Consider the following 16,417-nt stretch of genomic DNA (forward strand, 5'->3'; position numbering starts at 1 on the left):
GAGTACATCGACCAGCGTATGAACTGCTCGTTATTCTTGTGGTTGGTTTTTGCTACCACAATTTTGCGAGCAGTTCTGGCTATTAAATAACCCAGTGACGTGGTCAATGACGCTGCTGTTTTAAATATGCACACCCATAAAACGCCCGTTTTGACCTTTAAGCACGCCTGCGTTCTGATCTCCACTCCCCGTTTTCAAGCACCTTCCCCTGTTACCACCCACATACGCCTCCTCCTGTCACTCAAATTATCAGGCATTCGCTATTTTGCGAGCACATGAATTTCAACCGCACTGACTGGTTCGCGCATGTGTATAACGATCCGTACGCATGCGCAGTTGGGCAAACATCGCTCGAAGCGAACGAGAGGCCGCTTACGAGCGGCTCTGAATCAGGCCCTATATTCAATTAGAAGCGAAAAGTCGGAGGTCGGACTTTTCGCCGTCATCGCAGGTTTTCCAGCATATCCCCATATTCAATTAGGAATCTGCGAAAACGGGACACGGCGGAAAGGTAAGTAACAAAAAGCCCTGTCACTTTTGGGGAAATCAGCCTGTCGCCCCCCAAAAGATGGTCTGACATGGGGGATCACTATGGGTACCCCCGAATTGGCCTGCTAAAGGTATTTGAGGTTCTTAAACGGTCTCGGCAGGTGCTTTTATGCGTCTTTGGAAATGTGGTGAAGAATAGCATTTAGCAAAATTTTTTGTGGAAAACTAGTCCCATCGAATTTGGGGTACATGAAAATGAGTGCAAGTATATTTTGAAGTCCCTAAACTGAACTTTTAAAAATAATTAAAAATCCTCCTGCCGCAACCAAGCGCATTCTAAAAAAATACCTGCCGCATACTTGGGGACCCTCCCCCTGAGTCTATTTCGATAGTTTATAAGTTTGTCCCCAAGCTTTTTTTTTTCACCCCCAAAACGAAAGTAAATTTTTTGTGGGTGTCCAGTTGAACATTTTATTTTATTTTTGACACAGAATACCTTTAGGGGACATTCCAAAGGGTGTAGGGTACTTTTTTTTAAGTCTGCACCCCAAATCCCCAATTCTGCACTTTTTTTCACCACCTATTCTATGGTGAAAATGTATTCCCATATTCAATTTCAAATACTTTTCGCGGGTGCGAAAAGTCTTTGTCAAAAATCAAGGATAAGTTTTTACCATAGAATAGGCGAAAATGACGTCATCATTTGAGGCACCCGTTTGCGCAGCCTAATTGAATATGGCCCTAAGCATACAAAACATAAGACATTATGGGGCCTATTCATTAAACCTAAAAATTCTCTGGAGATAATTAGCTTTAGAACTCGCATGGAGTTCTAGCTAATTATAGGTGGAATTCATCATTCCACCTCTCCATAAGTATCTATTCCGAAAAGCTGTCATTTTTGCGATGACAGCTTTTCGGGAAATAGATACTTTTCCCTCTGTACACTACCTTATCGCATCTGGAAACAGTGCTGCGCATGCGCTGTTACATCTGTAAAACCAGTGCATGCGCAGCACTGCCTACAGATGCGGTAAGTTTGTGTACCCCCCTCCGCTCACCTCCCCCCCTGACTTACCTGTCCGCGCAGCAGCCTCCGGCTCTGTCCTGCTGGTCTGTCATGTGGTTTTTTTGTCTAAACTTTCTTGTTCTCTGTTGGGGAGCACACATGTCCGACCAACCTTCGGAGCCTGAGGATGGAGCAGAGCGCCGGAGGGACTCGTCGGGGGACCTGCACACGCGGATACAGGTAAGTTTCACCTGCTATTCGCCACCTCACAGTGGCGAATAGTAACTGCATCAAATTCCGAAAATTGATAATTTTCGGAATTTGATGAATACCACAATTTCCACATCCCCATACTAATGTATGGGGAGTGTGGAAATTAACGCAGGGGAACTTAGCAAGGAGATATCTGTGATATCTCCTGTGCTAAGTGGCTACATGAATACCAAAATAACGTTATTTAAGGAAAATGTCCTTAAAAACGTTATTTTAGTGTTGATGAATAGGCCCCTGAAACTGTGGATGCTGATGACCACAATGACAGGCGAAGGTGTACTGTGCACACGCACAACAGATACTCAGAGTTAAGGCCCTCATACATCAGAGATTGATTGCAGCAATCGTGCAATTTGCAATCGATTGTGTATAAAAATCTTTCCCTTTTTCAATCGATTGTGGCAATTCTGCAATCGATTGAAATAGGGAAAGATTTTTATACACAATCGATTGCTGCAATCAATTGCTGATGTATGGGGGCTTTTACACCCAGCATGCAGAAGCAGAAAAGATGCACTATATACAGTCCTCCATCCAGTTACAAATGGATCCACCATACATAACAATGCTAGTAGTGCAGTTGATCATTTAGGGGACTCTGCAATCATTGGGAGTCATTGTAACATTGCAATTAGCATCGCACACAGATTGTGCACGTGTTACAACAAGTAATTAGTAAAAATTAAATTTTAACTTTTTTTTTGTTTTGTTTTTGTTTTGCAGCAACATGAACTGCAATGTAAGAGGGGTTAGTAGCCCAGCCCCTGGCCGTGCCCACTGAGGGGGAAAGGTGTGGCCAGCCTGGGAAACATACAGGCAGTTTCCTGCTTCCTAAGCAGCAGCTGTGGCTGAGAGCGGAGGAGACAGCTCAGGATGATGAAGGGGAAACAGTGACTGCACTGTCTGCACACACAGAGGGGGCACTGTGCCTGGCTGCACCCCCCAGCATTGGCCCATGCCACCACTGGCCTGAGCAACACTCATCCTCTTATCAACTTGAGTGATATCTCCCCCCACCAATGCTCTTGGATTGACATATAAGGAAGGGTCTCCTGTGAATGACAGATTGGGACACAACGGTGCCCTTATTACCCCGCAGGATGAGTGAGGGAGAAGTGGTGTATTCTGGATGGCTGAGGAAATCCCCACCTGAGAAAAAGTTGCGGAGATATGTGAGTACCAATGCCAGTACATGGCGCTGATCGCTGGGCATCACAGTGCTGGGACCAGGTGCTCCACTCATTATTGTGCCAGTGCCTGGTGCTGATCACTGGGCATCACAGTGCTGGGAGCTGATTCACCACTCATTATTGTGCCAGTGCCTGGTGCTGATCGCTGGGTATCACAGGGCTGGGAGCTGATGCACCACTCATTATTGTGCCAGTGCCTGGTGCTGGTCACTGGGCATCACAGTGCTGGGAGCTGATGCACCACTCATTATTGTGCCAGTGCCTGGTGCTGATCGCTGGGTATCACAGGGCTGGGAGCTGATGCACCACTCATTATTGTGCCAGTGCCTGGTGCTGATCACTGGGCATCACAGTGCTGGGAGCTGATTCACCACTCATTATTGTGCCAGTGCCTGGTGCTGATCACTGGGCATTACAGTGCTGGAAGCTGATGCACCACTCATTATTGTGCCAGTGCTTGGTGCTGATCACTGGGCATCACGATGCTGGGAGCTGGTGCACCACTCATTATTGTGCCAGTGCCTGGTGCAGATCACCGGGCACCACATTGCTGGGAGCTGGTGCACCACTCATTGTGCCATGTGCTGATCACTGGGCATCACAGTGCTGGGAGCGATTGCTGCACTCATCATTGTGCCTGATGCTTCTGATCAGCGTGCAGTCACCACTCCTTGTGTCTGTCTGTGTGTGTACTGGGCTGGCAGGGAGGAGGAGGAGGAGGAGGAGGAGGAGGGAGGCGAGTACAGGTGGGAGACAGAGCTGCACCTGTCACACTGTAACAGTGTAACACCTGCATCCCTTAACCCCTCCCGTGCCGGCGCCCGCATCCCAGGACATTCATCATCCACTCCTTTGGCCAGCGCCCATGGGGTTAAGCCAGTCATCCTCGGGTGGGGCTCTCTTCTCATACATATAGTTGTTGGAATTTATTAATACAGCCATTAGTTACCATTGTGCTCCTGCAGAGCCCAAGCTTTGTGGTTTGCACAGCCCCCCCCCCCCCAACCTTGTGCTATACATTATACTCACCCCCCAGCCATGTGTTATACAGCGACCCCCCTTCCCTCTGTGTTAAACAGTTGCCACAAGCCTCTTGTTTTATACAGTGCTCCCCTGTTATATAGTGTCCCCCCCATGCATTTTATTATACAGTGTCTCTCGTTATGCTGTCACCCCCCAGCCTTGTGTTATACAGTGACCTCCACCCCATGTGTTATACAGTAGTACCCCCCTCCCCTAGCCTTGTACTATACAGTGCTCCCCTGTTATATAGTGTCCCCCATAGCATTTTATTATACAGTGTCTTTCGTTATGCTGTCAGCCCCCAGCCTTGTGTTATACAGTGACCTCCACCCCATGTGTTATACAGTAGTACCCCCCCCTAGCCTTGTACTATACAGTGCTCCCCTGTTTACAGAGTACCCTCTGTGTTGTACAGTTCCCACTCTGTCTTATACAGTGCCCCCCATCCTTGTATTATACAGTACCCCCACAGCCTTGTATTATTATACAGTGCCCCCAAGCCTTGTATTATACAGTGCTCCCCTATTATATAGTGTCCCCCCTAGCCTTGTATTATACAGTGCTCCCCTCTGTTATACAGTACCCCCTCAGCCTTGTATTATTATACAGTGCTCCCCTCTGTTATACAGTACTCCCACAGCCTTGTATTATTATACAGTGCCCCCCAAGCCTTGTATTATACAGAACTCCCCTGTTATATAGTGTCCCCCCTAGCCTTGTATTATACAGTGCTCCCCTCTGTTATACAGTACCCTCTCAGCCTTGTATTATTATACAGTACCCCCTAGCCTTGTTTTATACAGTGCTCCCCTGTTATACAGTTTACCCTCTGTGTTGTACAGTGCCCCCTCTGTCTTATACAGTGCCCCCCATCCTTGTATTATACAGTGTTCCCCTCTGTTATACAGTGCCCCCACAGCCTTGTATTATTATACAGTGCTCCACATAGCCTTGTATTATACAGTGCTCCCCTGTTATACAGAGTACCCTCTGTGTTGTACAGTGCCCCCTCTGTCTTATACAGTGCCCCCCGTCCTTGTATTATACAGTGCTCCCCTCTGTTATACAATGCCCCCACAGCCTTGTATTATTATACAGTGCCCCACATAGCCTTGTATTAAACAGTGCCCCCCCCAGCCTTGTGTAATACAGTGACGCCCCCACCCCATGTGTTATACAGTACACCCCTCCAAGCCTCGTATTAAACAGTGCTCCCCTCTGTTATACAGTACCCCCTCAGCCTTGTATTATACAGTGCTCCCCTCTGTTATACAGTACCCCCTCAGCCTTGTATTATACAGTGCTCCCCTCTGTTATACAGTACCCCCTCAGCCTTGTATTATTATACAGTGCCCCCCAAGCCTTGTATTATACAGAACTCCCCTGTTATATAGTGTCCCCCCTAGCCTTGTATTATACAGTGCCCCCCATCCTTGTATTATACAGTGCCCCCCATCCTTGTATTATACAGTACCCCCCTCAGCCTTGTATTATACAGTGCCCCCCATCCTTGTATTATACAGTGCTCCCCTCTGTTATACAGTACCCCCCTCAGCCTTGTATTATTATACAGTGCCCCCCAAGCCTTGTATTATACAGAACTCCCCTGTTATATAGTGTCCCCCCTAGCCTTGTATTATACAGTGCCCCCCATCCTTGTATTATACAGTGCCCCCCATCCTTGTATTATACAGTACCCCCTCAGCCTTGTATTATACAGTACCCCCTCAGCCTTGTATTATACAGTACCCCCTCAGCCTTGTATTATACAGTGCTCCCCTCTGTTATACAGTACCCCCTCAGCCTTGTATTATTATACAGTGCCCCCCAAGCCTTGTATTATACAGAACTCCCCTGTTATATAGTGTCCCCCCTAGCCTTGTATTATACAGTGCCCCCCATCCTTGTATTATACAGTGCCCCCCATCCTTGTATTATACAGTACCCCCTCAGCCTTGTATTATACAGTGCCCCCCATCCTTGTATTATACAGTGCTCCCCTCTGTTATACAGTACCCCCCTCAGCCTTGTATTATTATACAGTGCCCCCCAAGCCTTGTATTATACAGAACTCCCCTGTTATATAGTGTCCCCCCTAGCCTTGTATTATACAGTGCCCCCCATCCTTGTATTATACAGTGCCCCCCATCCTTGTATTATACAGTACCCCCTCAGCCTTGTATTATACAGTACCCCCTCAGCCTTGTATTATACAGTACCCCCTCAGCCTTGTATTATACAGTGCTCCCCTCTGTTATACAGTACCCCCTCAGCCTTGTATTATTATACAGTGCCCCCCAAGCCTTGTATTATACAGAACTCCCCTGTTATATAGTGTCCCCCCTAGCCTTGTATTATACAGTGCCCCCCATCCTTGTATTATACAGTGCCCCCCATCCTTGTATTATACAGTACCCCCCTCAGCCTTGTATTATACAGTGCCCCCCATCCTTGTATTATACAGTGCTCCCCTCTGTTATACAGTACCCCCCTCAGCCTTGTATTATTATACAGTGCCCCCCAAGCCTTGTATTATACAGAACTCCCCTGTTATATAGTGTCCCCCCTAGCCTTGTATTATACAGTGCCCCCCATCCTTGTATTATACAGTGCCCCCCATCCTTGTATTATACAGTACCCCCTCAGCCTTGTATTATACAGTACCCCCTCAGCCTTGTATTATACAGTACCCCCTCAGCCTTGTATTATACAGTGCTCCCCTCTGTTATACAGTACCCCCTCAGCCTTGTATTATTATACAGTGCCCCCCAAGCCTTGTATTATACAGAACTCCCCTGTTATATAGTGTCCCCCCCTAGCCTTGTATTATACAGTGCCCCCCATCCTTGTATTATACAGTGCCCCCCATCCTTGTATTATACAGTACCCCCTCAGCCTTGTATTATACAGTGCCCCCCATCCTTGTATTATACAGTGCTCCCCTCTGTTATACAGTACCCCCTCAGCCTTGTATTATTATACAGTGCCCCCCAAGCCTTGTATTATACAGAACTCCCCTGTTATATAGTGTCCCCCCTAGCCTTGTATTATACAGTGCCCCCCATCCTTGTATTATACAGTGCCCCCCATCCTTGTATTATACAGTACCCCCTCAGCCTTGTATTATACAGTACCCCCTCAGCCTTGTATTATACAGTACCCCCTCAGCCTTGTATTATACAGTGCTCCCCTCTGTTATACAGTACCCCCCTCAGCCTTGTATTATTATACAGTGCCCCCCAAGCCTTGTATTATACAGAACTCCCCTGTTATATAGTGTCCCCCCTAGCCTTGTATTATACAGTGCCCCCCATCCTTGTATTATACAGTGCCCCCCATCCTTGTATTATACAGTACCCCCCTCAGCCTTGTATTATACAGTGCCCCCCCATCCTTGTATTATACAGTGCTCCCCTCTGTTATACAGTACCCCCTCAGCCTTGTATTATTATACAGTGCCCCCCAAGCCTTGTATTATACAGAACTCCCCTGTTATATAGTGTCCCCCCTAGCCTTGTATTATACAGTGCCCCCCATCCTTGTATTATACAGTGCCCCCCCATCCTTGTATTATACAGTACCCCCTCAGCCTTGTATTATACAGTACCCCCTCAGCCTTGTATTATACAGTACCCCCCTCAGCCTTGTATTATACAGTGCTCCCCTCTGTTATACAGTACCCCCTCAGCCTTGTATTATTATACAGTGCCCCCCAAGCCTTGTATTATACAGAACTCCCCTGTTATATAGTGTCCCCCCTAGCCTTGTATTATACAGTGCCCCCCATCCTTGTATTATACAGTGCCCCCCATCCTTGTATTATACAGTACCCCCCTCAGCCTTGTATTATACAGTGCCCCCCATCCTTGTATTATACAGTGCTCCCCTCTGTTATACAGTACCCCCTCAGCCTTGTATTATTATACAGTGCCCCCCAAGCCTTGTATTATACAGAACTCCCCTGTTATATAGTGTCCCCCCTAGCCTTGTATTATACAGTGCCCCCCATCCTTGTATTATACAGTGCCCCCCATCCTTGTATTATACAGTACCCCCCTCAGCCTTGTATTATACAGTACCCCCTCAGCCTTGTATTATACAGTACCCCCCTCAGCCTTGTATTATACAGTGCTCCCCTCTGTTATACAGTACCCCCTCAGCCTTGTATTATTATACAGTGCCCCCCAAGCCTTGTATTATACAGAACTCCCCTGTTATATAGTGTCCCCCCTAGCCTTGTATTATACAGTGCCCCCCATCCTTGTATTATACAGTGCCCCCCATCCTTGTATTATACAGTACCCCCCTCAGCCTTGTATTATACAGTGCCCCCCCATCCTTGTATTATACAGTGCTCCCCTCTGTTATACAGTACCCCCTCAGCCTTGTATTATTATACAGTGCCCCCCAAGCCTTGTATTATACAGAACTCCCCTGTTATATAGTGTCCCCCCCTAGCCTTGTATTATACAGTGCCCCCCATCCTTGTATTATACAGTGCCCCCCATCCTTGTATTATACAGTACCCCCTCAGCCTTGTATTATACAGTACCCCCTCAGCCTTGTATTATACAGTACCCCCTCAGCCTTGTATTATACAGTGCTCCCCTCTGTTATACAGTACCCCCTCAGCCTTGTATTATTATACAGTGCCCCCCAAGCCTTGTATTATACAGAACTCCCCTGTTATATAGTGTCCCCCCTAGCCTTGTATTATACAGTGCCCCCCATCCTTGTATTATACAGTGCCCCCCATCCTTGTATTATACAGTACCCCCTCAGCCTTGTATTATACAGTGCCCCCCATCCTTGTATTATACAGTGCTCCCCTCTGTTATACAGTACCCCCTCAGCCTTGTATTATTATACAGTGCCCCCCAAGCCTTGTATTATACAGAACTCCCCTGTTATATAGTGTCCCCCCTAGCCTTGTATTATACAGTGCCCCCCATCCTTGTATTATACAGTGCCCCCCATCCTTGTATTATACAGTACCCCCTCAGCCTTGTATTATACAGTGCCCCCCATCCTTGTATTATACAGTGCTCCCCTCTGTTATACAGTACCCCCTCAGCCTTGTATTATTATACAGTGCCCCCCAAGCCTTGTATTATACAGAACTCCCCTGTTATATAGTGTCCCCCCTAGCCTTGTATTATACAGTGCCCCCCATCCTTGTATTATACAGTACCCCCCTCAGCCTTGTATTATACAGTGCCCCCCATCCTTGTATTATACAGTGTCCCCCATCCTTGTATTATACAGTACCCCCTCAGCCTTGTATTATACAGTACCCCCTCAGCCTTGTATTATACAGTACCCCCCTCAGCCTTGTATTATACAGTACCCCCCTCAGCCTTGTATTATACAGTACCCCCTCAGCCTTGTATTATACAGTACCCCCCTCAGCCTTGTATTATACAGTACCCCCCTCAGCCTTGTATTATACAGTACCCCCTCAGCCTTGTATTATACAGTACCCCCTCAGCCTTGTATTATACAGTACCCCCTCAGCCTTGTATTATACAGTACCCCCTCAGCCTTGTATTATACAGTACCCCCTCAGCCTTGTATTATACAGTACCCCCTCAGCCTTGTATTATACAGTACCCCCCTCAGCCTTGTATTATACAGTACCCCCTCAGCCTTGTATTATACAGTACCCCCCTCAGCCTTGTATTATACAGTACCCCCTCAGCCTTGTATTATACAGTACCCCCTCAGCCTTGTATTATACAGTACCCCCTCAGCCTTGTATTATACAGTACCCCCCTCAGCCTTGTATTATACAGTACCCCCTCAGCCTTGTATTATACAGTACCCCCTCAGCCTTGTATTATACAGTACCCCCTCAGCCTTGTATTATACAGTGCCCTCCCCCCTTGTGTGCTGTCAGCTATATAAATGGACAGTTTCTACACAACAAGTTGGACAAGTTGAGTTGTTTGAGCTGCTGTCAAGATTAACCCATAACTAACTGGCTGGGAGGAGGCTTCTTGCTGTCTCTGAGTTTATCAATGACATAGGAGTAAATGTAAGCTCTTGAGGGGAGTTAACTCCTTTTTTGCCAATTCTGCGGGTACAGCGCTAGTGACTGTGCCTGGCCTGTTATATAATATGTTCACTGTAAGGTTCGTTAGGGGACAATGGGAATACAGCAGAGGCTGTGAGAGGACCAGAGGGTGAGGATGCAGCATGAATAATTATAACCAGGACAGACACTGACTTCTGGGCTCAGCGATCTCCACCCTGCTTACACTACACTCTACACTGGGCAGCTCCACTCCAAGCACACCCTGGCAGGGACTGCTGCGACTTGTAGTCCTACATCAGCTAGTGAGCCACCCACGCAATCTCTATTCTGCGGGTGACCTAGTGCCTCTCTTTCACACTGTGCAGTAGTTTCTGCTTTTCCCAATTACTTGCCATTGGCAGCTGCATGGGATGCCTTTATTAGGTGGCGTTAAAGGCGTTTCTTTGAGCTGAACTGAGTAATACAAGACCTTAGGCGCAGTTTGGAAATAAGTGGTAAAGACAGGGGCATCTATAGCCACAGACATGTGCAAAGGACTGGGTTTGCCAGGCATGCCTATGAGCCTAGGGCCTTTATTCTGCATACCCTCCAACATGACCCCTTCCACCAGGTACATAATGCTCTGCTCTTGGATTTCCACTTAATGTATGATTACGTACAGGACTTGAGTTATTGCTGGGTCTACCCGGGTCGCAGCTCAGTGTAAAAGGGTCCCTGATAAATAACCCGGGTCAGGTGACCTGGCAATAGAACCCAGGTAGCTACCAGGGTCGGACCCAGGATGGACCTGGGTAATGGTGTAGTGTAAACGGCGCCACCCAGGTTCTCCGACCTGGGTCATGCCTAAATTTAGCTGATTGGTGGTTGTGGAGCAGTCACCTCCCACTTTTTATGACCTCACAAGTTTATCAGGGCTGCCACAGGTTCAGTGTGAATGTGGCTGACCTGGGAATAACCCAGATCGATGGTGCTATGTAAACAGTGTCTGACCTGGGTTGGAACCATCTCTGAAAACATAGGTCGGACCTGGGTTTTTGGTGTAAAAGAGGTATTAGGGGCACATGTATCAAAGCTCGATGTGAGATAAAATTGTGAGATATATATCACCAACCAATCAGCTCCTAACTATTGTTTTTTAAACACAGCCTGCAAAATGTAAGTTAGAAGCTGATTGGTTAGTCATATATATCTAATGCTGGGCACACACTATACAATTATGTGTCCAATCTGGCTGGTTGGAATGAAAACCTGGTAATGTATGGGAGCGAATGACAATCGACCATTTTCTCACAAAAACAGGAAAACAGACAAAAATGGTCGTTCAGACAAATTGGTTAAAACACACGAATTTAACCAATTTGAACAATTGTTTTTTGTACGTTGTCCAGTGTTTAAGACCATATGATGGACTGTCATTTGCTCCCATACATTACCAGGTTTTCATTCCAACTAGCCAGATTGGACAGATATCTGACAGATAATTGTATAGTGTATGCCCAGCATCACAAATTTATCTCGCATCAAGCTTTGATACATATGCCCCTTAATGTATGAATACATATTACAATCACCTGTGTTTACTTTAAATACAATGCTCAGCAATTGACTTGTTCAACACAGGTGACTGCAATCATAAATGAAGTGGGAAGTCTGTGAACAGAGCATTTGTACCTGGTGGAAGGGGTCATGTTGGAGGGTCTGTGGTTTGCATTCCTGTCTGCTGGAATGACAGTGGTAAATGTTTACCACACATGGTGCAATGTACAGGCTGGCATGTGGCTCGCCGCTCAGTACTACAGATGCTGCAGCACAGAACCTAGGCCCTGCTGGTGCTGATAAACTGGAGTTGTATGGAGCTGGGGGAAGATGGGTTCTTTGTGCAACTGGTTGGTTATTATAAATGACACTGGATAGTGGTGTAGTATATATGTGATGCACCAGGAGCCTCTGGCCTATGGAGAGTAACAGCCAGCACTTGCATAGGCTTCTAGCAGTGGCTACTTGATACTGACCAAGGCTCAGGTATCATCAGTTATGTTATCGGTATTGTTACAGATCATGCATGTGGGAAATGATTGCAAATCTTAAAGACTCATTTAAATGCCCCCTCCCCTTTAGAATGTAAGCTCTCACGAGCAGGGCCCTCTTCCCTCATGTGATTCTCCTTCACTTACTCCTACTGTAATTTACAACAGCACCTAACCCTTGGTTACAGACACAAAGAGGGGAATTCAATATGAAACGTAAACTTCACTGTCGAAGTTAACGTTTCATATCGGAGTTTTTACCTGCGTTAAAGTATCGGGCGTGCGCCCGCTTATACCCGTATTCAATATGAAATTAACGAAAACGGGAGCCTGCGAAGTTGGATTTGTGTAAAGTTACGAATTTTTCCTTAAAATAATTGTAGGACCCCCCTAAAGTTGTAAAAACACGGGGGATCACTATGGGTACCCCCGTTTTAGCCTTTAATTGTAAGTCGGGGATTTAAATAGCTGCAGCAGGTGTTTTTTCCCGACATTGAAGAAGTGATGCAGAAGAGCACTTAGGTTATTTTTTTCGTTTTTTTAAGTGGTCCCATCAAATTTGGGGTACATGAAAATGGGTACTAGCATATTTTTAAGTCCCTAAAGTAAGTTTTTAAAAATTCTGCAATTGTGCACCTGCCGCTATAATTCTATTCTAGAAAACATCTGCCGCATACATGCAGAATAGCCCTGAACCTATTTCCCTATTTTTAAACAATTTTTCCCCATTTTTTTTTTTCACTCCAATTTTTAAATACATTTTTTGGGGTGTCCCTATTTTTTTTAAAAACTTTTTTTTTGACACAGTTCTTTTTTAAATGTCATTCCCAGGGGTCCAGGCTATTTTTTTTAAGCCTGCACCCCTAAACCCCAATTCTGCACTTTTTTTCGACACCCATTCAATGGTGAAAAGTTATCACCGTATTTTATCAAAGACTTTTCAAAACTGCGATAAGTCTTTGAAATTGAATACGGTGTAAAAGTAAAACCTGCGATAATGATGTCAAACGTGCGATATTAACGCAAAAACAATGTTTTCGCTCCCATATTGAATACCCCTGCATGCTGCTTATTTAAGTGTTATGCAGCAATGTATAAATCTTGTATCTGTCCTGCATTGTTTGTACTGTTAATAACTGTTTTTCTTGTGTTATCATGTGTCTATGTACTTGTCTTGTGTGCTCATTTGTTTATGTACTTTGTAAGGCGCTGTGGAACCCTTGTGGCGCCATATAAATAAAGGATGATAATAAAAATGTAATATATACTTTGTTTTTGAATGAATAAGCTCATCATGTTACCACACTATACTCCTTTCCTTATATCTGTGCAAACAGAAATATCTGTGCTGATGACCGGGTCACATAGTGAAAACTTTGCAAATACAGGAGGCATTGTGGATGCCCTGTGATGTCATCGGAATGTGGATGCCCTGTGATGTCATTGGAATGTGGAAACCTCTGTGTTTATGCTATGTAGTGTGATCAGGTGGAATGCAGGTCTGTGGGATATCTTATCTACAGCTGGTAGTGTACTAGAATTCCCAGCAAGCCTTCACTATTCTGCGTATTAGTTCAACACCTGCTTTGTGATCTAGATAGAGGTTTGGCAATTCTCACCATGTGCTGAGTTTACAGGCTGACAATCAAATAATTGTTAATGGGTTAAACAAACCAGCGTTATGTTTTGCAGAGCACAAATCGTCCCTATTTAATCTATCTATCTTTGTGGGGTCTATTCAGAATTTCCGCATTTTTTATGTAAATCTACTATTCAGCAATGGGTTAATGGAGAAGATAACGCAATTATCTTCTCCATTAATTCCCATCTCGCAGAGTACCGCACTGTAGGGATCAGCCATTGATTTCTACAGTGCTTTAACGCTTTTTACTAATCAGCAAAGCAGAAAGTGCTAAATGACTCTATAAATCTTTACCGCCATCTCAGAATGGCGTTATATGAAGAAAATACATTAAATTATCCGAAAACTGCAGGGACCGAGGGAAATTTTCCCATAAGTCCCTGCAGGATCGTGTAACACCGCCCAGTCTCCGTCCCTGGTTTGCGGTGACTGCCGTTCGGTAAGTCACTCTAGAGCATGTTAAACCTGCCGAAATGGATTGACATGTGTACACAGGCTTTATATTGGCCTGTATACATTTATATTTATGTGCTATTATATTTAAAATATACATTTTAAATATAAAAGCACATATATATACATTTATACAGGCAAATATAAAGCCTGTGTACACATGTCAATCAATTTGGACAGGCTGTAATTGAACTTACCCCTCCGCTGGGAAGGAGACAGTTCCCGAGCGCATGACTGAGCATGCGCAGAAACAGAAGGCATTGTTTTGTTTTCGGAAACCGATAACCACGCCTTCTGTAACATCGCAGGGACAGCGTGTTACCGCAACCGCTGTCACTGCAAAAAATATTGCTGTATAGGGGCCATAAATTTCAATAATTGGAAAAAATCGTGACGATGTTGTCCGATAATATTCTGGGCGACATCGTCACTGTTGCTGAATAGACCTGTGTCCTTTAGATCACAATTGCCTAGATGGTTGGTGTTACCGGCAGTAACGGAGCTATGCGATGGTTTCTGGACGTAATGGCAGGTGCCATATTTCCCAGTGTTAGAGAGTTTCTGAGTCTCTTTATATTCTCATTTGCATAATGAAGCAACTGGCACCAGAGGGATAGCGCAAGAATAATAGGATGTCGAACGTCAAAAAAAAAATAATTTGCAAAAACAGTGACCTTTTCTGGTTTTAATGGCTGTTATATGTTCTGCCCTTCAGGATGTGTCCATTCACGGAGAAAGTTTGGATTTTAATAACATTTATGGTCCTGGTTATATTCCTTATTGGCTGTGGGAAACCAGCAATATTAATTAGACAGACTGAGAGCCGTATTCAATTTGAGCCGAGCCGCGATGCTTTTTCACGCCCCAGACTTTTCGCCTACTTCGCAGGAGGAAAAGTATCGCGCGTGTGCCCGCTTTACCCCCGTATTCAATTTGAAAGTACGCGAAAATGGAACCCGGCGGAACTTGAACAGGCGGAAAGTACTGTCAGATTTGGGGAAATCAGCCTGACACCCCCAAAAGATGTTCTGACATGGGGGTTCCCTATGGTACACCCCGATTTAGCTTGCTGAAGGTATTTGGTGTTTTTAAACGGGCTCAATAGCTGCTAAATAGTGTTTTTCTATACGTGATGCAGAATAGTATTCTGGAGTATATTTTCCAGAAAATAACTTATCCCAGCAAATTTGGGGTACTTGAAAATGGGGGTCAGCATATTAAAAAGTTGCTAAAATGAAGTTGAAAAAATCGTGAAAAATCCACCTGCCGCAAACACCTGCAATCAAAAAAACACTTGGGGCATACTTGGGTACCGGAGTGTAGTTCGCTAGTTTTTAACTTTGTACCCAAACTTTTTTTTTTCGCCCCCTTTTTCAAAGTAATTTTTTAGGGTGTCCTTTTAGTGTTTTTTTTTTTATTTTTTAACACAGTTTACCTTTGGGGGACTGGCTGAAGGCTGCAGGGGGGTTCCCGCAACGTTGCACCCCAAAACCCCAATTCTGCACTTTTTTCCGCCTCCCATTCATAGGCAAAACTTTACCGCCTATTACATTGCATTGACTTTCAAATTGAATACGGGGTAAAAGCAAAACAGGCGAAAATGACGTCATCGGCGAAAAAGTATCGCGGATCCGGACTTTTCGCCTCAAATTGAATACGAGCCACAGAGTGCATAAGACCTTGTACAGTTTTCATACCATAAATGCGTTTTGCATTGTATTATTTTATTGTCTCATTAACAATGTTTAGGCAATGTTGGTAGGCACCTTCGGCGCATGCGCATGTTATCCATCACGGCTGCTCGGTGGCACCATCTGAGGGAGTGACGCCAAAATAACAGCAGCTCTGCAATTTTGCTGTTTCCCCCCCCCCCCCCCTCTCTCTGTGCGAGTCCTATTTTACATTGCATACCTCCCAATAGTTCCTGGCGGCAGATTGAGACAACATGGCACACTTAAAAAGTGGACGGGCCACGACAAAGTTGGGCTTGCGGATTGTGTATCCGGAGAGCGTGGCTGCCGCTATCCCCCTACTTTCCTCTAAAGAGACATTTGCGTTGCGTTGGGAGCGTCACGGCTAAATTGGAAGATTGGGGAGTTACGATATTGTACCATAGTTGTCATAACTTTGGTAACACCGTATAGTAAAAGAGTGGTGATGCCTAAAAGGGTATGAAATTTCGTATCATATATATATATATATATTTTTATGATTAAAAACTGCTCTTGTAATATACACATCCCGGCGGCAGCAGTGTTGTAGCCTGAAATGATGCTT

The 16,417-nt window shown here is 45.2% G+C and overlaps 1 protein-coding gene across 1 annotated transcript in view; it reads left to right on the plus strand.

The window, feature by feature from the left end:
- The first annotated feature begins 2,624 nt into the window (after positions 1–2,624).
- The window catches only part of GAB2 (GRB2 associated binding protein 2), a 215,502-nt gene continuing 201,709 nt past the window's right edge, over positions 2,625–16,417 (plus strand). The window contains exon 1 of the mRNA XM_088459940.1: positions 2,625–2,943. Coding sequence (XP_088316066.1) covers positions 2,830–2,943 — 114 coding nt within the window. The 5' untranslated portion in view covers positions 2,625–2,829. The remainder of the gene's footprint in view (positions 2,944–16,417) is intronic.

The sequence above is a fragment of the Taudactylus pleione genome, unplaced genomic scaffold (genome assembly GCF_031769625.1).
Source record: "Taudactylus pleione unplaced genomic scaffold, aTauple2 ptg000954l, whole genome shotgun sequence".
Taxonomy (NCBI): Eukaryota; Metazoa; Chordata; class Amphibia; order Anura; family Myobatrachidae; genus Taudactylus; species Taudactylus pleione.